The sequence below is a fragment of the Vulpes vulpes genome, chromosome 2 (assembly GCF_048418805.1).
Source record: "Vulpes vulpes isolate BD-2025 chromosome 2, VulVul3, whole genome shotgun sequence".
Lineage (NCBI taxonomy): Eukaryota > Metazoa > Chordata > Mammalia > Carnivora > Canidae > Vulpes > Vulpes vulpes.
Window position 1 is genome coordinate 6,091,663 of NC_132781.1, and position 25,924 is coordinate 6,117,586.

Here is a 25,924-nt window from a genome sequence, read left to right on the forward strand (position 1 = left end):
TCTCCTCACTGTAAGCAGCCCACGGGAGGGGACGATCTAACACCTTCCGAGGGTCCCACACCCTGCCTGGTCCAAGTGACCGATGCTTAGCTTGCTGGTTACTTGTCTCACGTTTATTCCTTTCTCTACCATGCAGAGAAAACGGGCTCCTGGCCACATTCTTCCAGGAAGACCTCTTTTCCCTTAAAAATGGCCTCATCCTCTTTTTCCCTTTCCCATCCCAGCTCCCTGGTGGGTAGCCCATCTGTCCCCACCTCCTGTTTCTCACCATTTTCCTGGTCCTGAGGAGGAAGGCCCAGCACCCTCTCAGGCAGCTTCAGCAGGAGAAATGAGAACTTTATAAGAAGCCCTGGTAGAAAAATTCATCTCCTGAGAAGAGTTGGAGAATCATCAGTAGTGATGGGAAACCAAGGAGATTCAGAAGTTTGTTTCATGTCTTTATTGACAAAAAAAAAGTCACAGCATTTCAGACTTTAGTTAAATACACAAACAATAACAAACGGCACCCACAAGTGACAGGCATGGTCCCTCACCTCTGGGTCAAAGGCCATGCTGGAGGGTGTGGGTGTCCTCTTGGCCTTACCCCCCCCAGCATCTCTGTTCCTACCTCCCCTACACCTCGCTGACACCCCTGAGATCAGTTAAGACTGCAGAAACGAAGTCACTCTAGAGGAGGTTGGGCCATGCCTTGCTGCCAAGGAGAAAGCAGGTTCTGAGGGAAAGACAGAAGCGCACTATTGTGGCCTCTCCTAGGAGAGGCCAGGCTGCTTCGTGAGCTGGGCCTGTATCGCCTGCGGCCTCAGGCCTGGGCACAGAACAAAGAAGGAAGACACTCTTCTGGCAGCAGTGGGCAGTTGGAGAGAATGTGGGTCACCGGCCATGTGACACCCCCAAATCGATGGCCAGACCTCTCTCCGAAGTCATCAGCCAGACTCTCCCAAGGGGAGAGGGCTTTCAGGAAAAAATACTGACTCGGTTCATAAAGGGCTGGGGTGAATACTTTTCCAGAAACCTTAAGAAATGAATCATCCTCAGATTCAGGAGCACTGGAACAATCGTCATTGGGTTGCCATGAGGAGGGAATCCTCAGTAAAGCCAGCCCTCTAGAACAGAAATGTCACTTCTGTTTGTTTCTCAGAGCGCTCAGTCAGGGGCTCACAGTCTTTCTATAGGATCCACTGTGGGGCTCTGAAAAGAGAAATGAGTAACCATGTGTTTCTGAGGGGCTCGCCCTCCTCCACCCTCTGGCCCACCTTGCTTCACTCCTTCGTGCAGATTTGGGAGCACAGGCCGATCGTCAGGCATGCCCTGGACAAGCAAATCTGATTGGGCTCCAGGCCCCAAATGAAGCTGCTTTCCCTCCTCTGAGTCAAACGTCACTTTTTTGAACTGGCCAAGGAGCCCCTCTTCTAGAGTCCTCTGTCCTATTCTGGTCAGAGTAGCTTTTCCTTGACATGCTCAATCTTGTTTTTTTCTGAAAGAGGACAGGATGATGCCTAGGACCTTTTTGAAAGGTGACCGCTTTTATTGCAGGTTGAAGTTCCTCTATCATTTTATAGTTGTAGAAATCATGGGCATGGGCCGTAGTTGAGGTGCCAGCGTCAACACATGTGCTTTTGTTGGTGTGTACATACACACGTTATCAGCAGACATCCCTACACACATTTCTATCCTGCTGTATGCATAGAGAGAGAAGGTCAAAGTGAGAATCCTGGAGAAGAGTCACACCATCTGCACACGGGCAGGTCACAAGCTCGGAGGACATTTGGCACAGTCTGTAAGTCATTTCCAAAAATTACAACCCCAGACCCACCTAGTAAGCAGCTGAGCTGTAAAGCAGAAAGAACCTCAGCTGTGAAGGAAACCAGGAGTGACTGGCATGAGTGGCTGTTACAGATGGAGTGTACCATGGCACCTTCCCCTTCTCTGGGCCATTTGCCCATACTAGGAAAGTCATCTAGGGAAAAATAAGGATTCTCTGGCCCTTTGCATTCAATGACTGCTCACCAACACTCAAAAGTTCAGACGATCCAGACACAAGCTCTGTGGGCCCAGCCCAGAGGAGGGCTTGACTTCCCCCTCAGTCAAATAAGCGTTTGATTCTCGATGACATGGCACTCTGAAGAAGGAAGTGATGCTAAGGGGTGAGGGTTGTCCTCAGACTGCCCAGCAAACACACTCTACTGGGGATGGTGTGGGGTCACTGACACACCTGCCGGGCAAATCTGCCAAGGTTAGGAACCAAGAAGAGACACAAACAAATACTGAATGTCCAGTCAAGGCATTTCCAAGAGACAATCACAGAGATAACAACACTTTTGGATACTACAACATAACACATTTGGCAACTTTCAAAGAAATGCTGTCCCCACCCCAAGCCATCAGAGGATCCCAAGTCCCTTTAGTCTTAGGTCCAGTTTAAAAAGTCAGAGAAGGAAGATGGGCCGACGGAGGTGGAGTGAAGGCTGCGGACCAACTACCTGAAGCTCCCATCTGTCTGTGTGGCCAAGGGCAGGAGGCTGCCTGCCTCAAACCTCCTCTTGGGGAGAAAGCAAGCTACTGGAGGGTCTGGGCTGCTGGAGGCAAATGAGGCAAGGATGAACATGGGAGCAGCTGAGTGCCCCAAACCCAGAGCAGGATCCCCAACCTCCACCCACAACCAAGGACATGCCATCGTCCCCTTCCTCAGAGGTTTTGTTTGCAGGAGTGGGGGTATCCTGGCAACTCCATCCTTTATCAAAACCCCAATTCGGTCTGACAGACTGAAGCTACCATCCTTGGCATCTGCTGCACATTAATTTGGGGTGCACAGAAGGAGGGGAAACATAGTGTTACAGAGCAGCTGCCAACGTCCAACGTGGCGCTCAGGCAAAAACATGGCACAGCTTAGGGATGATCCTCTTACACGTGCTCCAGCTCCTCTGAAGTGAGGGCATGTATGAGGAGCTAGGCCTTCCTCTTCCCTTCCCCCAGATGCCCATAAGGGCTCCCACCGGGAACCCAGCCCAGCTGCAGCTGTAAAGATTCATAACACTGGCTAAAAAACAAAAGCAGGTTTCTGAAAAGGTATTCGCAGCCAGAAGTTGCCTCTGTCTTCAGGTTCCTGTGGGTGGGGGCAGGGGTTCCTTTGGTTTTGACCAGAACACTTCTCCACTGGGGGGCCAGGCTCAGCTTTGCTTTGCAGTAGCTCGGTTACTGTACAGGAGCAAGATTTAACTTCACGAGGTGCTCTGCGGGTTGCTCTCCTGATGGTTAAGGATCTGCCCTTTACATCCGAGATCCTCTCTCCTGAAGAATCTGCAAGTGGAAGATTGGGGAGAGGGCTGAGGCTCGGACTTTGGAGCAGACTTGCTTTTAGGCTGAGGCTGCTTCCCGAGGGACCCCGGCAAGCAGCACAATCCTCGTTATCCCAGGAGGCAAGGCAGGGCTGCAGCCCTGACCTCCCCCGAAGCCCTTCAGTTGTAAAAGACTCTTGCTAAACACCGTGGGGCCCCAAGTTTACATGCTGTTGGACCACTTCTCCCACAGTAAAGGAAACGGTTCAGACACACAATGTGCTGCTGACTTGGGAGTGTGTGTGAGAGGTAACAGTGTACGATTTCCTGGTAACTTAGGGTGGGGAGGTCACAAAGGTAACCCAATACCTTTTCTCTGGAGGCAGAAAAAAAAAAAAAGAACGGTTTCAAAGGATAAACATAAAATATTTTCCAATTTTGAGTTTCAGGATTCTCATGTTGGAGGAATTAGTGGCAATATGATTGTTTCGTGGATTTGACAGGGTAGGTAAAGTCTATGCTATTTCAGCGCCTGCCTCCTGTCTCTGCTCCATAAATCCTGAAGTAAATGACAACAAAGACCAAAACGAAGGCAAAATGGAAAGCTAGCTTTAGAAGGAAAGGGAGGAAACCATGAGCAACAAATCAAACAGTTCAGGCAAAGCTCCCTGAGGGGCGGGGAACAAACGGGATGGAGACCTAATTCTGGTGAGGCGCTTTTTTTTGTTTGTTTGTTTGATCTTTTTTTTTTAATTGGAGTTTGATTTGCCAACATACAATATTTTACAACAGACAATATTTTGTATCACCCAGTGCTCATCCCATCTAGTGCCCCCCTCAGTGCCTGTCACCTGGCTGCCCCAACCCCCCAACCACCTCCCCTTGTCCGTTTCCCAGAGTTAGGAGGCCCTCATGCTGTCGCCCTTACTCTGCAACAGGCCGCCCTTACTCTGCAACAGGCCGACGGTGAGGTGCTTCCTTACCTTTGCCTTCTCACTGGGCTCTATGACGATGCCATTGGTAGAGTTATTTAGTTCTCTAGAGACGACACAAAGGAATTCGGCCTGATCCTCATTTCCATAGTTATAGGAAGAGCCAATGCTGATTAGCTGACAGAACAAAAACATGATCAACAGTCGCTTTCCGGTACTGACTGAAGCGCCACCAAACCCACCCCTCCTCCTGACCCAATCTGTAGTTTTGCTTCTCATGGATGATGACACTCTGGGACCATTGTGGCCCCAGGGGACCACGGGATCTCAGTCACTTGCCAGGGCGTCCTCAACAAGCCTTCCCCAGAGAAGCAAAGTCTGGGCTCTGTCATGGTCTCCGCACCCAAGCACTTGAAACAATCCCAAAGGCAGCAGCTAGGATTAACATGATCATATTCCTGCTAGCAAAACGCTGAGGTGAAAGGGAGTGTTTCTGTGAATGAGAACGGACACTGGCTGCAGCCAAACACCTACATGGAGCTGGCTCATCTTTAGGCAGAAGTCCTAGATGGGAGACTGGTACTCAGAAGGCTCTGGAAAGCACCGAGTGAATCACTGGAGAGTTACCATAAGCCATATGCTGCTGAGTCTTTCAATTTGCTGAAATTGAATCCAGGATTTAATTCTAAATAGGAGGGGCACCTGGGTGGCTCAGTTAGTTAAGCATCTGCCTGTGGCTCGGTCATGATCTCGGGGTCCTGGAATTGAATCCTGTATCGAGCTCCCTGCTCAACAGGGAGATGGCTTCTCCCTCTGCCCCTCCCCTGGCTCATGTGCACTCTCTCGCAAAAATAAACAAAAAATTAAAAAAAAAAAAAATCCTAGGGGATCCCTGGGTGGCTCAGAGGTTTAGTGCCGCCTTCATCCCAGGGTGTGATCCTGGGGTTCTGGGATAGAGTCCTGCATCGGGCTCCCTGCATGGAGCCTGCTTCACCCTCTGCCTGTGTCTCTGCCCTTCTCTCTGTGTGTGTCTCATGAATGAATAAATAAAATACTAAAAAAAATTAATTAATTAAAAAAATTAAAAAAACATTTTAAAGTTCTAAATTGGAAATATACATGCACAGGGAAAAACGGAGCCCAAGGGTAAAGTCATCTGGGTAAGCACAACAGGGCGTCAAGTCAGAAGAACATGACTGACGTGCTCTGTGAATGGGCTTTGGGCCCCTCTGCCTCCCTGTGCCTTTTCCTTCCTCATCTATATAACAGAGCTAGTATGGAGACGCCTGGGTGGCTCAGTGGCTGAGCATCTGCCTTTGGCTCAGGGCGTGAACCCAGGATCCGGGATTGAGTTCCACATTGGAGCCTGCTTCTCCCTCTGCCTGTGTCTCTGCCCCTCTCTCTCTGTGTCTCTCATGAATAAATAAATCTTTAAAAAAAAAAAAAAGAGCTAGTATGGATGTGCCTTGCCCACCCCCAGAACATTAACAAAATGAGAAAAAAATCCAAAATTATTCACTGGTTTCATAAAAAATACTTTAAAATTTTAATTTTTTAATATTTAAGTAATATTCTTTGCGGGGGATTTTTAAATATTTAAATAATATTCTTTGCGGGGGATTTCTGGGTGGCTCAGCGGTTTAGCGCCTGCCTTAGGCCCAGGGCATGATCCTGGAGTTCTGGGATGGAGTCCCACATCAGGCTCCCTGCATGGAGCCTGCTTCTCCCTCTGCCTGTGTCTCTGCCTCTCTCTCTCTCTCTCTCTCTCTCTCTCTGTGTCTCTCATAAATAAATAAATAAAATCTTTAAAAAAAAAAATTCTTTGCTTAAGATTTATATCAGGGAGGGATGCCTGGCTGGCTCAGTCAGCAGGAGGAGCGCGCAACTCTTGATTTTGGAGTCATGAATTTAAGCCCCATATTGGGCCTAGAGATTACTTAAAATCTCTGGGGGGCAAAAAAAGACATGTTGGGGAAAATACTTATGGAGTGGAAGCATGGCAACTTTTTGCAGTCCCCACCTAAGAACTAGGGTGGCATACACAGGCTGAATGGAGTTGGCAGTGCAGGTAAGTGTGATGATCCTGTACTGGCTCTGAAGACAGACACTGGTATGTTCAATCTTTAGCACAATGCTCTTAACGGGAAGCACAGTGGCTATTTGAGAAGATGAGTTTATGGGGACTATTCAACAGACTCTTCAACTCTGCATAACTTCAACTCTGCATAAAAAGAGGCATGATCCACACAAAACTGTAACATACTCATTCTGTTCAAGTCCAGCCTCCCCGTGGCAAACACAATTCTGCCACCTAATGGAAGAAAACATTACGATTCTGACTGTGTGGCTTTGTTTGGATACTTCTGCCACAGCACAAAGCTCAAGAAACAGAAATGCACAGACTGATGGGAAACGGCCAAGCCACACTTCTCATCACGTCTGACTCCTTTCGCATTACATCTGTTCATGTTTTTTGGGATGGGTTATGTATATGTTAGCATCCTCACCCTGGGGGAAGGAAAGGAAGGACTGTTGCTGAATCCTAGCCCTCTTTAGGTGCTTATTCTGGAATCTGTCAACTGGGTGCTTTTGAAAGGAATCCCTCTGAAGGAGAAAAAAAAAACCAGAGAGGCACTTTCAAGCCTAGGCATGCTGGCTGGCTCCCTCTGGGTACAATAATCAAATTGAAACTTGGATGGGAAGTCGGGAGACATGATACTATTCCGAATTCTCCCCAACTCAATCTGTACAACTGAGCAAATAATCCACGCCAAGTGGCTCTTTCCCATGTTTCTGAACAGGTTCACACCTGGCCCTATGAACCCCTGGGGTTATTAGCTGTCTACAGGTGGTGATGATTTGAGGCATGTGGCCTCCTGCGCTGAGGCGCCATGGTGGCTGCCACTTCGGAAACATACCTGTTCGAATTTCCAACCATCAGACATAGTGGAGACCATCTGTGTCAGCTCCTCCTCTTGGCACTGCAGGACTCTGTACACATGCTTCACAGGGCCCTGTGACAACCAACAGACTTTGAAGAATGATTTCAAGGACACAACAGTTTACAGTTGCCCTGGTGTGGCTCTTTCCAAGAATGAACACTGAAAAGGAGTTTGCTTGGACTTTTTTCCTAGACAGCCACACACAAGCCCCTCTTATAAGCAGCAATGTCATTTTTCAACATAAACTTATACAAACACAGAAAGGCAGGCTCAAGGCTATGAATTAGTAGGTAAAATAATTCTGAAGTTCACAAAAATGAATTATGCGTTTAGATTTCATCTATTTCCTGGAGTAGAAAACAAAGTAATTTTACTTTGGACAAGAAAGCATCTTCTTAAGTTATTCATATCTGACATATATGCTGAAGATGTAGACTGTATTTGGTTTACCAGAGTGATACCTTATTATGGGAATAATATATTAAATAGGAATCCCACAATATACCAATGTTCAAACTACTTTTCCCTCTGCTGACAGTACCTGAAAGTGTTTCCGTGTTACATGGTAGCATTCCTATTACAAAAGTGCTCACTAAGAGTATTTGGTCTTTGTTCCTGGTTTCTAGCACAGAATTCCTAAAACATTGGAATTTCTTGATCAATATAAGTGCCTTTTTTGTGTTAACAACCTGTCCCTAGAAAAACCAAGCACCATTACAGGGTTAGAACATCCAGTTCTACCTGCTGACCTTGGTGTGAGGGAGAGGGGGTGAAGGCTGAATTCGATCACCAAAAGCCAAGGATTTAACCTACTTAGTTGTGCTTACATAATGAAGCATCCTTAAAAACCCCCAACATTGGGGTTCAGGGAGCTTCCAAGTTGGCAAACACAAGCAGGTGCTGGGCAAGTGTGGCATCCCAACTGCACAGACATGGAGGTTCCTGCACTCAGATCCAGCCCCATGTCTCTCTCCACCTGGCTGTTCCTTTGTCTCCTAGAGATAAACTATAATAGTAAGAGCATTCTCCTGAGTTCTAGGAGCTGTTCTAGTAAATTACTGAACCCAAAGGGGGATGTCATAGGAACCCTTCAATTTATGCCCAAGGTGGACAGAAGCGCAAGTAGCCTGGGTACCTGGGACTTGGCACTGCTGTCTGAGCTAAGCGCAGTCTTGGATTGAGCCCTGAAATCTGTAGAAATAGTTACTACATGTCAGTTAGTGTCAGGACAGGACAGACTGGACACCCAGTCCGTGTCAGAGATTCAGACAGAAGTCATTTACTAGCCCATTCAACTCTGGAGCAGAAGTTAGAACCAGAAGTGAGAAGGCCAGATGCCCCAAAGTTGTAGCACCAAGGCCCCTACACTTTATCCACAGCAGAACCCCTCACATTTAGAACTTAGCCCACAAGGGATTAAAAGGCAGAGTCCAGTGAGGGCAAGGGTTGCTGCAGGAGGCATGCTCACCAGATGAAAGCTCCTGTTCATAGGAGGAGCATCGGTGGCACACAGGGAGGTTCAGGACTTGTCAGTCGTGGACCCTTCGGTGTTGGGTCCAACAGCTGCATGTCCCAAAGGACATGAGGCATTTGTTAGAGCACAAACAGCAATGAAAGCTCGGAACAATAATGTTCCATCACAGACAGATTGGTTATATTCACACGATTTTAAGAAAATAGGGACTGTTTCCTCAAGAATGATGGAAACTTGGCTTTCGTACTTTTCCAAAAGGATGAATGGGCTTCAGTTATCTGGAAAATCATTTTTTTTTAAAGATTTTATTTATTTATTCATAGAGACAGAGAGAGAGGCAGAGACATAGGCAGAGAGAGAAGCAGGCTCCATGCAGAGAGCCCTACGTGGGACTCGATCCAGGGTCTCCAGGATCACGCCCCGGGCTGCAGGCGGCGCCAAACCGCTGCGCCACCAGGGCTACCCTGGAAAATCATTTTGGAAGAATTCATTGCTGGGGAAAGCCTGGCTCAGCAAAAGCAGCTCTGGATTATGGAGTGCTACGAGCCTTGAGTGTTAGTCCCATCTCCTGTCTTCTGTGGGACACTGCTGTCACTGGACTTGCCCACGTAAGGCAGTGCTCGTTGGGTTGGAGGCAGCGCCAGGGCTTGGGTTGGTCTGCCCTCAACACTGCACTCTTTCTCCCATGCTCTCCCCTTCCAGACTGAGTGCGACTATCATTACACGAGATGCCAAGAACATTCACTTCACATAAAACATAGAACTAATCTCCGAAAGATTTCAATTGGCTTTAATCACACATTTTGGAAAAACCAAGTGTTTTATGTTACAAAACTCAGAGTATCATGAAAGATCTATGATACTGGCCACAAACTGTCCAAGTGCCAGGTATTTAAGATGTATGTATTACCTCTTTTAAGTTTTTCTCTTCCAAAGTAACCCATAAGTGTTCTCAAATGCACTAAGATTAATGACCTAACAAAAAATATTATCAGAGACAGTAAAGTAGTAGAGTGGTGACACCCCTAGGAGACAAGAGAAGATACTAAAAGAAGGTGAGGTAGGACACCCACATCTTGGGCTTTTACCTGTCAAGATGTGTCTCCTTAAAACATAGGCAAGTTAGGGGTGCCTGGCTGGATCAAAGGAGTATGTGGCTCCTAATTTCAGGATTATGAGTTCCAGCCCTACGTTGAGTGTAGAGGTTACTTAAAAATAAAATCTTTATAGAAAATAGACAAGTTAAAGGAGATAATGTGTTTGAAGGGACAACCACAAGAATACACACATGGCCAACTCTGTCTTAGGGCCATGGGTGACACATGCAAAAGAGGCTGTTTTTGAACAACCTCAAATCCACTGCTCAGAGTTTCACTAAATAAAAAGGACAGATGGAAAGATCAATTAACATCAAAAAGGCCCTGACATCCCTAGAACAGAAAGAGCTTCCAACTGGGACTATAACCACAAGCCTTCAGAACCTAGAGGACTAATTAACTTAATCGCTGTCATCAAACAAATCTTACAATGCTCTCAAGGACTTAGCTAATGGCGAAGAACCGAGAACATTCAGGGTTGAATGGCTTCAAATTACATAATTCATGGTACTATCAAAATTTACACTAAGCAATCAGAAATTTTTTTGGAATGTGGAAAATTGAGGATAAAGTTAGATTTCCAGAATGTCCTGCTATTAAGTATCTACAATAGAGAAAGATGCCACATACGTAAAATATGAGACAAAATTCATATGGTAAACTGAAAACCAACTATAAATTCATCTTTGAACATTAAAGAGAAGGCTTTCAGCCATTAGTCAAGAGGAAAACTAAATAAGCTTCTTTTCATTTTTGCAAACTACTAGAGATAAAGTGAGCAAGAGAGGTCACTTTTTATTATAGGTGTCAGTTACCAACCAGATAATTCCATTTAGAGCCAGAAAACATAAACTGTAACACAGAAAGAGCAAGGAACTATTTTTTTTTTCACTTTTTGTGTTGTTTCGTTTTGACTTTTGAAAAGAAACATATTGCCTTTTTAATCACAGGAAAATTCTACATTGCAATAGATGAATCTTAGGGAAGCATCCATCACCAGGATCTGATGGGATAAGAAGTCATGCTACAAGACAGATGGTCACAGTGGAGTCCAATGCTGCCCTCTGTCATCACAGTTGTACTTTCTTAAAATAGAGCCTACACAGGAAAGGGAGCGTCTGTTTTCCCTGCTAGACTTCAAGCTTCTAGAGGGCACAGATCCTCTCCTAGGAGGCAGAGAATCTCAAGAGCCTAAAAGATGCCACTTGAGACATGTGATGGGAAATCAGCTCTGTGTGCCCTATTGTCTTCCCTTCTCAAACTAGGTGGCAGACCGTATGTTTCTTTTTGTTACTCTATCTATTGAGTTAATATAAAAACCCAGACTTCATAATAAACAGAGAAGCTTGAGATTATTTCTTCAGAAGCATGATTCACAAGCAGCTCTAAAGTCTAGACTGGTTTCACAAGACTGGCTATCAGGAGCTGAATGTGACAACGGTTACACTTTAAAGGCTGGTCCTAATAAAGAGTGGCCAACAGGTGGAAGCAAGAGCTTGCTGGGCCTTTATGTGGAGGGAGAAAGACACTCTATCTGCAGAAACAGGTTCTGGATCTAAGGTGCCATGGGCTCCTCCTGCTGCCACATGGTCAACAGCCACAATCTCTCATTCTTCTAAAGGGATAGAGTGGCTGTTTAGTTTTGTTACTTTTTCTTCTCTATTTCCTTGTTCTGACCAAGTCTGGTGATGAAAGTGCTACCTGCCTGGTAGATGGACCGTGTTCCACACAGACCTCCAGTTTTAAGGGAGACGTAGCTCTTGCCTGATTAGACATCATCCTTTTCAAATCCCACTCAGACACAGTGACTAAGAGAGCCACTGAGACCTTTTCCCTTTAAGAATTCAAAACCCGCCCCCCAAAAAAAAGAGAATTCAAAACCCATGGGACACCTGGCTCGATCAGTCTGTGGAACATGTGAATCTTGATCTCGGGGTCATGAGTTTGAGCCCCATGGCTGGGTGTGGGAGATTAAAAATCTTATTAAAAAAAAAAAAAAGTTCAAAACCCATTACCTGAGAAGTTCTATTCTCATTGTCCCGTATCCGTTCCTTAACCAGCCGCACAAGAGATGCAATGTTGTAAAACTCCGCTTCTTCCAGCACACCTAGGACAGAGACCAAACTGCAGTTAGAGATGTGTGCATTCCCCAGAATACAGCAAGAAGAGGCTGAAGTTTACATGCTTGCTAAGAACTGCATTTTTCAAATGGAAGCCTAGTCTCTCTCCTCCAGCCTAGGAAACATTCTTTGCTGTTCAGAATATACCCATTTCCTTCTCCCCAGAGTGAGTGAGTCAAGCTCTGGGTCTGCTCTGTTCACTCTGTTTCATCCCTGTGGTTTCCCACTTGGCACCTTCCCAGACTCTCCCTGTACCTGCCCATTAGCTGCAGGATACCTTTCCCATATGTCACTTAGTTCCTGGAACTGGTCAGATTGGAGAACTCCTGAACTTGCAATGCTTACCCAGTTTCTCCTAAAAATGACCAGGGGTGGCTGTATGTGTATAAATTTATGTGGACCAAATTTAATAAGGTGCTTATTATTTGAACGACATAAAAGGCAGGCACCGAAAGAATGCTGTACTAAATAAAATCAAAGGCCTTGGACAGGACAACCAAGTGGGATGTGATCTGATATCAGAAAAAAACACTTGCTATGAAGAACATTACTGGAACTAATAAAATTGGAATATAAGCTGTAGATAAAAATATTTATCAATATTAAATTTCCTATACTCGAAAAGTATACTATATCCTTGTTCTTGGAAAATACACTCAAGTATTTTTTTTTTTAAACCTGAACTAATCTTTTTTTTTTTTTTAATTTTTATTTATTTTATTTACGATAGTCACAGAGAGAGAGAGAGAGAGAGAGAGAGAGAGGCAGAGACATAAGCAGGGTCCATGCACCGGGAGCCCGATCCCGGGTCTCCAAGATCGCGCCCTGGGCCAAAGGCAGGCGCCAAGCCGCTGTGCCACCCAGGGATCCCAATACACTCAAGTATTAAGAGGTGAATCTGTAATTTAGACTCAAATAGTTCAGAAATAAAAACTATGATGGGGAGGGATGAGGGGCAGGAGGAGGGAAAGAGAATGGATGATAACACAAATATGACAAAAAATGTTAAAAGCTGGTGAATCTGGGAGTTCTTTGTGCTATTCTTGCCCTTTTCTCTGAGTTTGAAAATATTTCAAAATAGAAAACAATTTTTTTTAAGTTTTTAGAAAGATGCTGAAGATTCTTCTTTTCAAGAAACAAGATTATCTGTGAGGTGGTAATTATTAAAGCTGGATGGTAAGTGTATGGAATTTACTGTAATATTTTCACTATTTTTTGTATGCATTTGGAATGTTAAAAAAAGAGTGCACACAGAGTCCTCTTTTTATTGGCTGAAACAGATGTGTTTCACGGCCACTTCATTAACTAGCACAGCCATTACAGCTTTCTTACTCAGAGCTAAAGCTTCCAGGTCAGGATGCCCTGGATTTAGGGACAGGCCCCAATCTTCAACTGAATGCTTTTGGTGAGACCACATCAAGCCTTTTGGAAAGATGTCTAGACCCACTTATGGTCTGGATGCCCTAAAAACCAAAAAGATGAGGCAACCGATGATACACCTGACAATGGACTGGAGAATGAATTAGGTCAGCTGCAAGACTTTACAAGGAAGCATGAGACCAGTCTTAAAAGAAATGAGGCCAAGTCCTTATTATTTTTTATAGCAGCAAGTTCAAACTGAAATTGAAAATATAAATAATTAATGTCAGAGATGTGATGCTTCAGGCTACGGACATTCACACTAACAAGCATATAAGTAAAAGTAAAAAGGGATTCTGACATTCTGTAGGTTTGGAGAATGCTCCCAAAGCTATCTGCAAAACTGAGTTAACTATTTCCCTTCTCATTAAGGAGGCTTAACGGAGTCCAGTGGGGATCCCTTAAGCAGGACTTCCTAAGATAAGACTAGGTAACTAGAGACTCCTGGCTCACTTTTATAAACCTTTACTACATCTGCACATGAACTCGGTGAAAATCTCAAAAAAAAAAAAAAAAAAAAAAAAGAAAAGAAATAAAAAATAAAAAATTCAAAGGTTTAAAGATATGCCCTGAATTTTGAAAATGCCCAGTTCAGACATTGTTCTTACCTTCTTCTGCCAACTCCTTTGTAATGATGAGTTTCCCATGGCGGAGGTAGTTTAGGATAGGACCAAAGTAGGTGGGGTCCCTGTCAATCAGATAGGCCCCTGTCTCGTCCTGCCAACCAAACACAAAGGTATCACTTTGGAGCGTTCAGACGAAGTTGGGGCAGGGTTTCAGCCTCTCTGTCACAATTCCTTGGTGAGAGGGCAGTTTCGTTAGACGCTGCTTATCACAAACTACTGGCAAGAAGGCTAGGTTTATGTATCTTGTATCTTGCGCTCTGAGATCATTTCAGGTGGGGTGTTACAGATGTCTAGTCAAATCATCTATGTGTTTCCTTGAACTTCCAAATCTCTGCTTGGACACAATTACCACCATTATTCTCGGGGATATCTGTTATAAAGAAAGTGGAAGAAAATGCCATAGTTTGATCATTTAAATCTTTGCTTGAGATGGACATTCACGCTTGTCTACTGCCCCCGAATCACATTCTTAATTCTAAGAAAACCTCTGTATGGTTGGCAATACTGAACTCAAGCCAGCATCAGTGGGAGTCTGCATTGCCAGCTGTAACTCACACACCCCAGTTCTGTGCCCAGAGGAAGCTTGGCACTGCCAGGACTTGGCACTGAGCAGCTTTAATCCTACTCATCTTTACAGTAAAAGGAACAAGAAGAAACTGGCTTCTATTGCAACGAGAGAGATTTAGGGTAGATAAAAATAATTCCTTTATAAGCAAAGGTTTTGGAATTTCTTTAAAGTTAGGGCAGGACAGGTCTCCATCGATCTGAGATCAATCAGAGAGGCAGAGGGTGAAAAAAATAACATCAGCCAATCTCTACCCAAACCCTACTCTGTTTCAATATAACCGGCTGAGTACTATACAGGACAGAAGGTGGTGTAAGCTATGGTCAATGTCTTTAAGTTGGCAACTAAATGATGAATGTGTTAATAAACAACACCTCAAACTGGAAACGGGTTGGAAGTGTCTCCGTCACCTCTCAACTTTTGGTTAGCAGCCATGCATCTTGCTCAACAGCATTCTTCAGTTTTCATTTCCCGATGGCCTTAACCAGTCAGCTTAGGTTTGCACTGGCAACTGTGCAAATCTCTTTCCGAGGCATGTATCTGAGCTCTAATTTGGTCCTAAAACACTGTTACCAGATACGTATGAGCTCAGGGCCCAGGACCACAGGAGAGAAGTGTGCTATCACGAGAAGCACTTCCTGCAGCTGTCAGACCCAGGCTTTCACCCAACTTGGCAGAGGGGTCCGAGAGGAAGTCTGAGAAAGCTACGAAGATGCCTTCGCTCAACCCTGACCCAGTTCTGGACGCATCTGGCACAGGCAGTGAGGGGCTGACGAGGAGCCAGGGGAACACTCGTGGAGATCCGAGGGGCGGGCATGAGAGGTGTAGAGAGGGATACGGAGAAGGGGTGTGGAGCGGGTTCCCGTAGGAGCGGGTGGGCACTGCGTGGGGAAAGAGTCGCTGAGAGCGAAGGGCGGGGTCAGAGGGAAAGCCGGGGTGCGACTAGGATGGGGAGAACAGCCCCCAGGGCCAGCCTGGCGGGGGGTGGGGGGAGGGGGGTCCCGGCCCGGAAAGCCCGCCGGTGATGAGGAGCGTGTCGCAGGAATTCGGGGACGAGCTCGGAGGCACGAGGGGGCTCCGAAGGCCGGGGGCGCGCCCGAGGGCGGGGCGCACCTTGTCCGAGTCCAGCTCCGGGTCCTCCTGGCAGCAGAGGCGACACAGGAAAGACTTGGGCTCCCGGCCTAGGGTCTGTCTGGTGGTCACGAAGTAGGTGCCGCCCACGTTCAGCCGGACCCAGCGGGCCGCACCGCCGCCCCCTGCCCGCTCTGGCGGTCCCGGACCCGGCTCCAGCGGCGGCGCGGCGGCGGCGGGCTGGCGGCCGTGCCCGCGGGGCGTGGGGCCGGCGGGGCGAGGGCTGGGGGGCCCGCGACCCGGGCCGCCCCCATCGCCCAGCCCGCTCCCGCCACCCCCTCCCAGCCCCGCCATCGCCGGGTCCAGCTGCAGCTCCGCCATCTTGGGCCGCCGCCGCCGCCGCTGCCCGCGCGCCGCCGGGCCGGCCCATCTCTCGGCAGGGAGAGCCGGGCCGGCCCATCGGCGGGGGTGGGGCTGGGGGAGAGGGACGGGAGCGCCCCCAACCAGCGCCCGGGGACCCGTGAGGGGGAGGCGCTGCGCCCGCCCTCGGGGGCGGGACTTCCGGAGCCAGTCTCCATTTCTACGGGCTGACTTGAGCAGCAAGGCCCGCCCCTTCAGCTTTGGGATTGGCTCAGGGACGCTTTCCGGTGACCCACTTCCGTCCCTTGCTGCTGTGGACTGTGGGCTGCCGGGGTCGGTGAAGGTGAGTGGAGTTCGGGGCGCAGGTCCCGGACACCGGCGGGCAGCTCTGTTTTGCCCCCTGCAGTCCTCGCGTCGACCATTGTCGCACTCCCGGCGAGGAGGCCGGGCCCTGCGGTCGTCCGGCTGGCAGAGCGCCCGGGTGTAGCTGCCTCCGCCACCGCCGCTCTGCTGCGCTCTCCCGTCCTCTCCCCTCCCCCGCGCGCGGTCGCGGCGCCGGGCTGTGACCCTGCCTCCTCTGACCTCCTCCAACCCGGGTCTCGTTCCGCACAGCTTGTGTCGTTCAGTCCGTCCCCAGCGCGGCCGACATCGGCATTCCGGTGCGGGGTCTGGGGGAAACGTGACCCCGAGATGATGTTAACTTGTTGAGGGGACACTCGGTCTTCTCCTGAGGCTTCCAACTTTGGAGCGTGCGAAGCGCTCGGGGCTCCTCGAATGCAGGGTCCGCGTATCCTTTCGACAGATACTCAGCACCTCCTGTGCGCCTGCCTGGCTGTCGTTCTGGGCGCTGGGGATTCAGCAATAAATAAAGGAGAAAAATCCCATCATCTACGAAGCCTACCTGCACTGGTGCTTGGAAAAGTCTTGTAAGGGCGCTTATTCTTCTGGCGTCTTTACAAGGCACCTGCTGGGGTGTCTGGCTGGCTCAGTGGGTGGAGCATACGACTCTTGACCTCTGGGTTGTTAAGTTCGAAACCCACCTTGGTTGTAGAGGTTACTTAAAAGTCATCTGCCCATCACCTCCATTCCTGGAAACCGGCTATTGCTGAGAGGGAAGGGGAGCAAGGGGCAGGTGCTGGACCAGTTCCTTTTTTAAGATCCTGAGAATTTCTTCCACCTCCTTTGGGATCCACCCCATGGTTTGTAAAGGCCTTTGACATTTCAGTCTTTCTCCCACTGTCTGACGCTGATCTTAACTTTAGTCTATTTTCTGATTTTCTTAGTTTTAAAAAAATGGCTGTAACTACTTTCCGTTTTCTTTCACATTCACATATGTACTGAATACCTCTGTTAAGGGTATTGGTAGGAAAAAAAAAACAAACAGGGTTATGTGCTAGTGCTGCAGAGGATAATCAGAAATAAATAAGAAAGCGAAGGTGTTACCATTCAGGTAGGGAGTGGGTGGAGAGCCCCTGAAACTTGGTAAGACTGTAGGGCAGATTGATGTGCACAATTTCACTTGGTACTTTTAACAACCTTCTGAGGTAAGAAGGGCTGATTTTATCTCAGTTTTTCAGGTGAGGAAATTCTGGCTTAGGTTCTGTTCTATTTAAGCTTTGCTGAAACTTACATATATGTTTAGGTTCTGTGCACTGGGTAATGTGAGTAAAACACATGCAATCAGACTGGAAATGTATTTAAATGATCACTTTTATGCAGTGCGTACAACTAGAAGTATTTCCAAAGGTACATGAAGAGCAAGACACTAGAGACCTGGGCTTTTACAGTTGAGTAGGAGTTGGAGAATAGAGGGGGACAGCCTCGGGGGAAATGATGTGGTTATATGCCAGGTTGCATCCCTTGAATTTGAAAAGCTAAACTTTCCTCCTTATTTAGTAATCCTGATCCCGATCCTTTTAGTTTATAAATATACTCCTCAAGCTCTTAGAATGCTGATCAACTTTCTAAAGATTTGCATGTTTTTAAGGTGCCATTTAGAGGATTCTCAGTAAGAGCCCTGTTGTGATCTGACCTGTTTTATTTTCCAGGATCTCAAGATGGCTGGGCGAAAACTTGCTCTAAAAACCATTGACTGGGTAGCTTTTGGGGAGATCATACCCCGAAACCAGAAGGCCATTGCCAACTCCCTGAAATCCTGGAATGAGATGCTTACCTCCAGGTCAGTACCATTCTGAGAGGGACCTCCTTGCTACTGAATGTGGAAGCAAAACAGTGATTTGGAATTACATATGAATTCCTTATGGAAATCCACGCATAGAGGCACTTGGATGGCTCAGTTAAGCTTCCGACTTTGGTTTTGGCTCAGGTCATAATCTCATGGGTTATGAGATCAAGACCCATGTCAGGCTCCCTGCTTAGCAGGGCATCTGTTTGAGATTCTCTCCCTCTGCCCCTTCCCCCCACTCAAGCACACGAGCTCTCTCTAAATAAATGAATCTTTTTAAAAAATGCATGCATTTTTCCAAGTGAAAGTAGTTTTTTGACATTCTATGATCTTCCTCCTAGAGAAAAGTGTGATGATAGCTCTAGGCCATAGGGATAACAGGGAAAGTACTGTGTGAATTTTCTCTTGCTCATAGAACAATATTAACATCTGCTTTTCCATGTGAGCAGGTTGGCTACTCTTCCTGAGAAACCACCTGCTATCGACTGGGCTTACTACAAGGCCAATGTGGCAAAGGCTGGCTTGGTAGATGACTTTGAGAAGAAGGTGAGAGACTTCAGGTGGCCAATGCACTGGTCTTGTAGTGTGGCTTGTGGGTGCGGAGCAAAACAGTAGGTAATTACACATGCAGGATGACAGCATGGAAACAAGGGTGCTGTTAACAGTCAGATCCCAAAGGAAGCTCAGGAAAGATGGGTGTGATCAAAAGTCTGGAGGTAGTAGATTTATATGGTAAATATGTGCAGAGAATTCAACGTCTTCATGCAACAAGTTTCTTACCCAAAGAAACAGTCCAGTATAGCCTTAATCAGGGAGCCAGAGGGCTGTGGAGTTAAAAGTTTCCATCCCAGGTCTTCTCAATTATTTTTTAGCCCCTCACCTGTCTCCCTAACATCTTTTCTACCCTTTCACTATTTTCCTCCTTTTTCTGCTCTTTTTTGACTTAATGTCTCATCCACTGAACGTCTTCTGACATTTACATGTTAAACCTCAGTATCCAGATTTTATTTGTTTATTCATTTGGCAGAGCTTTTCAAACAACTGCTTTCTGCCAGGTACAGTGTTCATTGTGGGCTATAGGACTAAGCAGTTTTCTAAGAAGACTGTCGTCATCACCATGGGGTAAATAAACATTACTTCTGCCAGTCAGTCCATTAGGGTTTCATTTGAAAGAGAAGTCAGAGTTTCTTCAGGAGTACAAGGTTCTAGGAGGCCATTTTTGAGGTCATCAAAATCCAACTGTCCTTTTCAGATGAAGAAACTGAAGCTCATCATAATAATTATCCAGTTAGTGACAGGACTCAGAACGTTGAGTTCCTGTTTTCAGGGTAATACTCCTACTACAGCATGCTAGCTAGATGCATACTGGTTTCCTCTTGGAATGGAGAATGTGTTTTTATTTATAAGGATTGGTGGCTTTGAGCCCTTTCTTTGGATTCCCCGGTGTATTAATAACGACTGCCCCTGGGGCACCTGGGTGGTTCACTGGTTGAGCTACTGCCTTTGGCTCAGGTCATGATCCCTGGGTCCTGGGATCGATCCTGAATCGGGGAGCCTGCTTCTCCCTCTGCCTGTATCTCTGCCTCTCTCTGTGTGTCTCTCATGAATAAATAAGTAAAATCTTTAAAAAAATAACAACTGTCCCTGTGTTTGTAGTTTAATGCCCTGAAGGTTCCTGTGCCAGAGGATAAATACACTGTCCAGGTGGATGCTGAGGAAAAAGAAGATGTAAGTAGTCTGGACTCTATTTATTCTAAAGTTTTCTTACATTGGAAGTTAGGTTAAGGTAGAGTGAATTAAAAGCAGTAAAATAAAAAAAATAAAAAATAAATAAAAATAAATAAATAAAAAAATTAAAAAAATAAAATAAAATAAATAAAAAAATAAAAATAAATAAAAATAAAATAAAAAAAAAATAAAAGCAGTAAAATAAACTGTAGAAAATGCAAGTACTCTATGGTGACAGTGCTTCAGTAGTTGCCTGGGACTGGGAGGGAGGGGGCTGATAAATTCGTTCACTGTCTTGATTGTGGTCATGGTTTCACAGGTGGATACATATATCAGGACTTCTCAAGTAGCCTTCTTGCAGTATGTGCGTTTTATTGTTTGCCAGTTATACTTCCACAAAGCTGTTAGAAACAAGAAGTTAGAATTGGGTAGGGAAATTATCCAAGGTAGTATTCAAATACCTAACTATTTGCTTGAAAGTATGAAAACCAAATGTGGGGGCCGCCTGGGTGGCTCAGTTGTTGAGCATCTGCCTTTGGCTCAGGTCATGATCCTGGGGTCCTGGGATCAAGTCCCACATCGGGCTCCTTATAGGGAGCCTGCTTCTCCCTCGGCCTATGTCTTTGCCTCTATGTGTCTCTCATGAATAAATAAGTCTTAAAAAAAAAAAAAAAAGAGAGCAGCCCAGGTGGCTCAACTGTTTAGCACCGCCTTCAGCCCAGGGTGTGATCCTGGAGACCCAGGATCGAGTCCCATGTGAGGCTCCCTGCATGGAGCCTGCTTCTCCCTCTGCCTGTGTCTCTGCCTCTCTCCCTCTCTCCCTCTCTCTCTCTCTCTCTCTCTCTCTGTGTCTCTCGTGAATAAATAAATAAAATCTTAAAAAAAAAGAGAGAGAGAAAGCCAAGTCAAATGTGGGAACCCAGGTGGCTCCACCAAAAGAGAAATCCGGCTAGGTGATTAGGCGGCTTGTCCTGACATTTAGTCTGTGAAACAGGGGCACTCTGTAGGTTGCCTGGGTAAGTAACTTGCTGATGATCCTTAGTCCTGCTAGAGTAAGCTGGTTCTCCTGTATGGGCTTCTTCGTGCATTTAGGAAAAGCTGTAGTTTGCTTCTCAAAGCCAGCATTCCCCCTGGAGTCAGAGCAGCCACATATTCTGCATACAGAGTGGGAAAGCAAGAGTGTGGGGCTCTGGGACTTTTGTCTTGGGAGCCTCAGAGTCAGGACAGTACAATTTGGTTTCAAAACAGTATCTCCCTTCTCTTCAAGGTGAAAAGCTGTGCTGAGTTTTTGTCCCTCTCAAAGGCCAGGATTGAAGAATATGAAAAAGAGGTAAGGATCAGCCTTGGCCTTTGCATGTAATATGATTTCTCTCTTTCATGGCCACCCATCTTTCACCTAGCAGCAGTAACCTACCTCGGATTCTTTTTTTTGCATTTCTGTGGCCCTATTTTACCTTGACACAATTCCCTTCTTTCCAGCTGGAGAAGATGAAGAACATAATTCCATTTGATCAGATGACTATTGAGGACCTGAATGAAGTCTTCCCAGAAACCAAATTAGACAAGAAGAAGTATCCCTATTGGCCTCACAAGCCAATTGAAAATTTATAAACTTGAGTTGAGGAGAAAGCAGCCCCGGCCCTCATATTGTAAACATTGGACATTAAAAATAATGATACGGTGTTGTGTGTCTCGAGGCTCCTTTGCAGTTGAGATAATTACAACTCTGAGATGCCCTCACTAGAAGTGGACTTTTTGTTAAAATGGAAAGATGAGCCTACAGGTATGTGCTGGTGTAGTTACCTAATGGTTAGGGTATGTAGGAGCCAGTTAGCCCTCAGGGCTGCTTATATCTTAACAACAATAGGGCTGATGACAGTGCATTTCACTGAACTATGTTAAAAAGGAATCCTCTACTCTCTTGAGCTTCCTCTTTGCTTTCAAACCACTGGTTTCTAAGCACTGCTTCCTTGTACTTGTCTCTAAGTAAGTCACAACACAAGGACAGACAGATGGTCCAACTTGCAGATGTAACAGCAGGGTGAGTAGCAAGCAGGGATCTCCTTTTCTGTGCTTCAGTTCCTCGCATAAATGTGGTATGAAAGGACATTTTGTTGCAGAGTTAAAACATTACAGTTTTGTATTCGAACATTGAAAATTATTTCAATATCATCATTTTGTTTAAAAATGTTCATACTATTGATCTGGCTGGCTCAGTTGGTAGAGCACCGTGACTCCTGATCTTGGGGTCATGAGTTTGAGGCCCACGTTTGGTGTAAAGATGACTTTAAAAAAAAAAAAAAAAAAGACAAAGTAAGGTGAGATGGTAGAAAGCATTCTATTGCCCTTGAAGTCAGAGGATCTGGTCTGCCTCCCACTTTACTCTTAGCATTTAAAAATTTTTTAAATTTAAGCTAATTAGCCATACTATGTCATTAGTTTCTCTTTTTGAGCATTTAATTGCTTGTTTTAGACTACTTGTTTACTGTTTTAGGACTTGCTTTTTCTCATTCACAAACCTCAGGATCATAATGAAAATTAAATGTGGTAACCCGGGAAGGTTCTAAGTGAGCAGGAGTTCTGAGCAGAGGCATCTGACCTGATAAGGCTTACATCCTGTAGGAAAAACCTGCAAGAGGAAGGGCAGCATGCACAGACCCAACAGTCTTTTGACATTGCTAACAAAGATGGCAGATGGACTAATGGAGAAGAGCAATGATGGCTGATAGCGCCTAGAAAGCTGTGTGGTCTTACAGGACATAAGCAGAGGAGAGCCTGGGCCCCATCACCCCTGATCATACAGGCAGGCACTATGCTAAAGGTAAAATGTGGTTGAGGGCCAAGATGTGTTCCATGGAGAGGTGCTTTAGTTACAACAGTCTGATGCAGGTGTGCCTTTAATGCACAAAACAGAATTAAATACCACACATTCCCTCTCCACTGTGAATTAATTGGCACTGAGCCATCTCTCTGAAGATTGAAGGATTCAGACAAGTGAAACATGAGGAATCTAATAAAACATTCAGTTTGCTTTTGGAGTGTGGTTAGAACTCCCATTCAAGGAAGGACCCAACAGCCGTCCCTGGGAAGTTTGATAACAAGAGTCCCTAGCATTGGAGGGAGACCCTTTGGAAGACTTAATGGAAGAGATACCAGTGAACAACTGAAAATGCTGTCTATCCAGGACATTTGGGTAGAATTGGGACACTTTTAAATTGCATAGTCTCCTGAGTGCTTTGAAATTTTTGCATTGAGCATGCATTGATTTTATGTTGAAAATAATTACTAGTGGGATGCCTGCCTGGCTCCATTAGTGGAGTGTGTGACTCTTGATCTCAGGGTTGTGAGTTCAAGCCCCATGTTGGGTGTAGAGCTAACTTAAAATATTAAAAATCACTAGTAAAATGGGACTATGCTTTTAAAATTACTAGAGAAAAATGCATCCTATATACCAAGAGTTAAAGATAGAAATCAGCAAAGTAGCGTAAATACAGAACCAAACATACTTAAGATAATTATGAATTAGTAAAGACCCCCTATTAGAAAGCATTGAGTGAACCCAAAATCCAATCACAAGCTGTCTATCCTTAAAAAAAAAAGGTATCAAGGGTTCCAATTCATTCAAAAAATGCACTGAAGGAAAAAAAATATGCATTTATCCTGCCTTTTTGAACTACCGTATTGGGATGCCTGGGTGGCTCAGCAGTTGAGTGCCTACCTTCAGCCCAGGGCGTGATCCCGGGGTCCTGTGATTGAGTCCCACATCAGGCTCCCTGCATGGAGCCTGCTTCTCTCTGCCTCTCTCTCTCTTCTCTCTCTCTCTCTCTCTCTCTCTCTCTCTGTCTTTCATGAATAAATAAATAAAAATCTTAAGAAAAAAAAAAAACTATTTCAGGCACCTGGGTGGCTCAGTTGGTTAAGCACCTGCCTTCGGCTGAGGTCATGATCCCAGAGTTCTGCCCCGCATTGGGCTCCTTCCTCAGTGGGGATCCTGCTTCTCCCTCTCCCTCTGCCGGCCACTCCTGCTTGTGTGCTTACTTGCTCTCTCAAAATCTATTTATTATTTATTTGCTCTTGCAAAATATTTAAAAAATAAACTATTTCAACTAATAGACATAATTAAAGTTCTTCACAAAGTATTCAAGCCAATAAATGTGGAAAAAAGTAACATCAGAAAAGTCACTATTTTGTAATTCCTAATGAAATAGTTTTTTTTAGGCCAAGCTCCTCACTGGGTGAAACCATTACATGAAAGGTTGAGGAACTTGACCGTGAGCAGGCTATCCGTTCCTGATGCCAAGCCTATCTCCTGTACTTTCTGATACACTAAATTAAACACAGCACTGTTTGGAAGGTGTTTTTGTTTTTGTTTTTGTGTTTTGTGTTTTTTGTTTTTTGTTTTTTGTTTTTTGTTTTTGTTTTTGTCAGAAAGTTGAACCTGACTTTGATGCATTGAAACTAACTTCCAGTTTAGAGGAAATACCTGGGATAGAAGAACAAGTTAAATGACACTATGAAGTAAAGATAAATTCAAAATATGGGACATTTGACCTTTGTTTTTTAACAAGTCAGTGGTGCAGGGTAAGGTAAGAGGGGAAAGCAGGGCAGCTTTATAACCTAAAGAGGCTGAAAAGACCCAACATCCAAATCTTGTGTGTGACTTTAATTGGATTATGATTTGCAGCAATCAACTGTAAAAAGATAATTAAGAGATGAATACTGAAGTATGTGATTGTATTCTGGGGTGAAATGATACGATGTCTGGGATTACTTTAAAAACTTCAAAAAAAAAAAAAAAAAAAGAACTTCAGAAGGGGCACCTGGGTGGCTGGCTCAGTCGGTTGTGTCTGCCTTCACCTCAAGGTCATGATCCGAGAGTCCTGGGATGAGCCCCATCCTCCCCTGCTCTGGCTCTCCACTCAGCGAGGAGTCTGCCTCTCCCTCTCCTACTGCTTCACCTGCTTGTGCTCTCTCGCTGTCAAATAAAATCTTAAAAAAAATAAAATGTCAGAAAAAAAGGATAAAGGGATTAATGGAGCAAATGTGAAAAAATCCTGCTGGTAAATCTAGGTTGGTTCATTCACTATTTTCTGTTTTTGTGTATGTTTGAAAATTTTTGTAACACATTTTTAAAGGATGGGCAACAATGTAGAGTCACTATCTAGCAAAGTAGAATTCAAGACAAAAACATGAAATGGGTCAAATATAATTCTTAATAAAGGGAATAACCAACATGAAAAAATTATTGGAACCTTGATGTGCTGAAAAAAATAAAATATATAAAGCATCAAAATACATAAAGCAAAAAAGTTTAAAAATGCTAGAAACAACAGTTGCAAAGATTTTAACTCATTTTTGGCATTTGCAAAACTGAGACTATAGCAAACTATAATAAAAAGGCTCACTTAATAGGTTATATAGTAAATTCTGTGTCATATAAACAGAATACTAGGAACTGATAATGTTAGGCTTTATAAAGAAAGCTTCAAAAAAAAAAAAAAAAAAAGGACACATCAACTGATCCCAGAACAAATGTTACATAAAACCAACAATAGACAAAGTATAAATTACAATAACACAACACAATACAAAAATGCAGGCACTTGGAAACTCCTTGTTCTCATGAATTTCATTGAGAAATCAAGTAAATGCAGAATGCTTGGAAGACAAAAGTAATGCAATCAATCCTAAAGGAGTAGAAAGATCTAGAGGGTTCTGGAAGATTTTTTGTTGAGTGCCAGCATATCTTAGTCATATTTATATTCCCCAGGGTTTAGCACTGTGCTCAGGATCCAGAAGAATCTTTTTTTTTTTATTCATCCAGAAGAATCTTAATAAGCATTCATAATGAATTGATGGAAAAGAAAAGAAATTTGAGCCTTCAGGCATTCACATCTAGCTGGGATAATACCACATATAAACCTTGAATAATGGGGCAAACTAGTCTTAGCAAATATGATGGGCTCATACTGTGTTCCAGGCATTGTTCTACTCCCTTGATGTGAAAATCATTGTATTTACTCCACAACAACCCTCTGAGGTAGCTGGCGAATGGGTCAGAACATTAAGGAAGTCCTCTGAAGGTGACAGGATTGCCAATGATGCTGTTGCTGTTTACCCTGAGGCCTCC

The 25,924-nt window shown here is 45.0% G+C and overlaps 2 protein-coding genes across 2 annotated transcripts; one reads left to right on the forward strand and one right to left on the reverse strand.

Annotated features, from left to right (window-relative positions):
• Nucleotides 1-424: 424 nt before the first annotated feature.
• On the reverse strand, nucleotides 425-15,933 carry KCTD2 (potassium channel tetramerization domain containing 2). Its single transcript, XM_025999473.2, has 6 exons — nucleotides 15,564-15,933; nucleotides 13,868-13,976; nucleotides 11,736-11,827; nucleotides 7,126-7,221; nucleotides 4,259-4,384; nucleotides 425-3,297 (listed from the first exon to the last, which is right to left on the reverse strand). The coding sequence occupies exons 1-6, from the start codon at nucleotides 15,900-15,902 to the stop codon at nucleotides 3,268-3,270; spliced, it is 792 nt and encodes a 263-aa protein (XP_025855258.2). The 5' UTR covers nucleotides 15,903-15,933; the 3' UTR covers nucleotides 425-3,267.
• On the forward strand, nucleotides 15,144-21,477 carry ATP5PD (ATP synthase peripheral stalk subunit d). Its single transcript, XM_072746662.1, has 6 exons — nucleotides 15,144-15,211; nucleotides 17,930-18,060; nucleotides 18,516-18,612; nucleotides 19,723-19,794; nucleotides 21,062-21,124; nucleotides 21,274-21,477. Exons 2-6 carry the CDS (start codon nucleotides 17,939-17,941, stop codon nucleotides 21,403-21,405), a joined length of 486 nt encoding a protein of 161 aa, XP_072602763.1. The 5' UTR covers nucleotides 15,144-15,211; nucleotides 17,930-17,938; the 3' UTR covers nucleotides 21,406-21,477.
• Nucleotides 21,478-25,924: the final 4,447 nt, after the last annotated feature.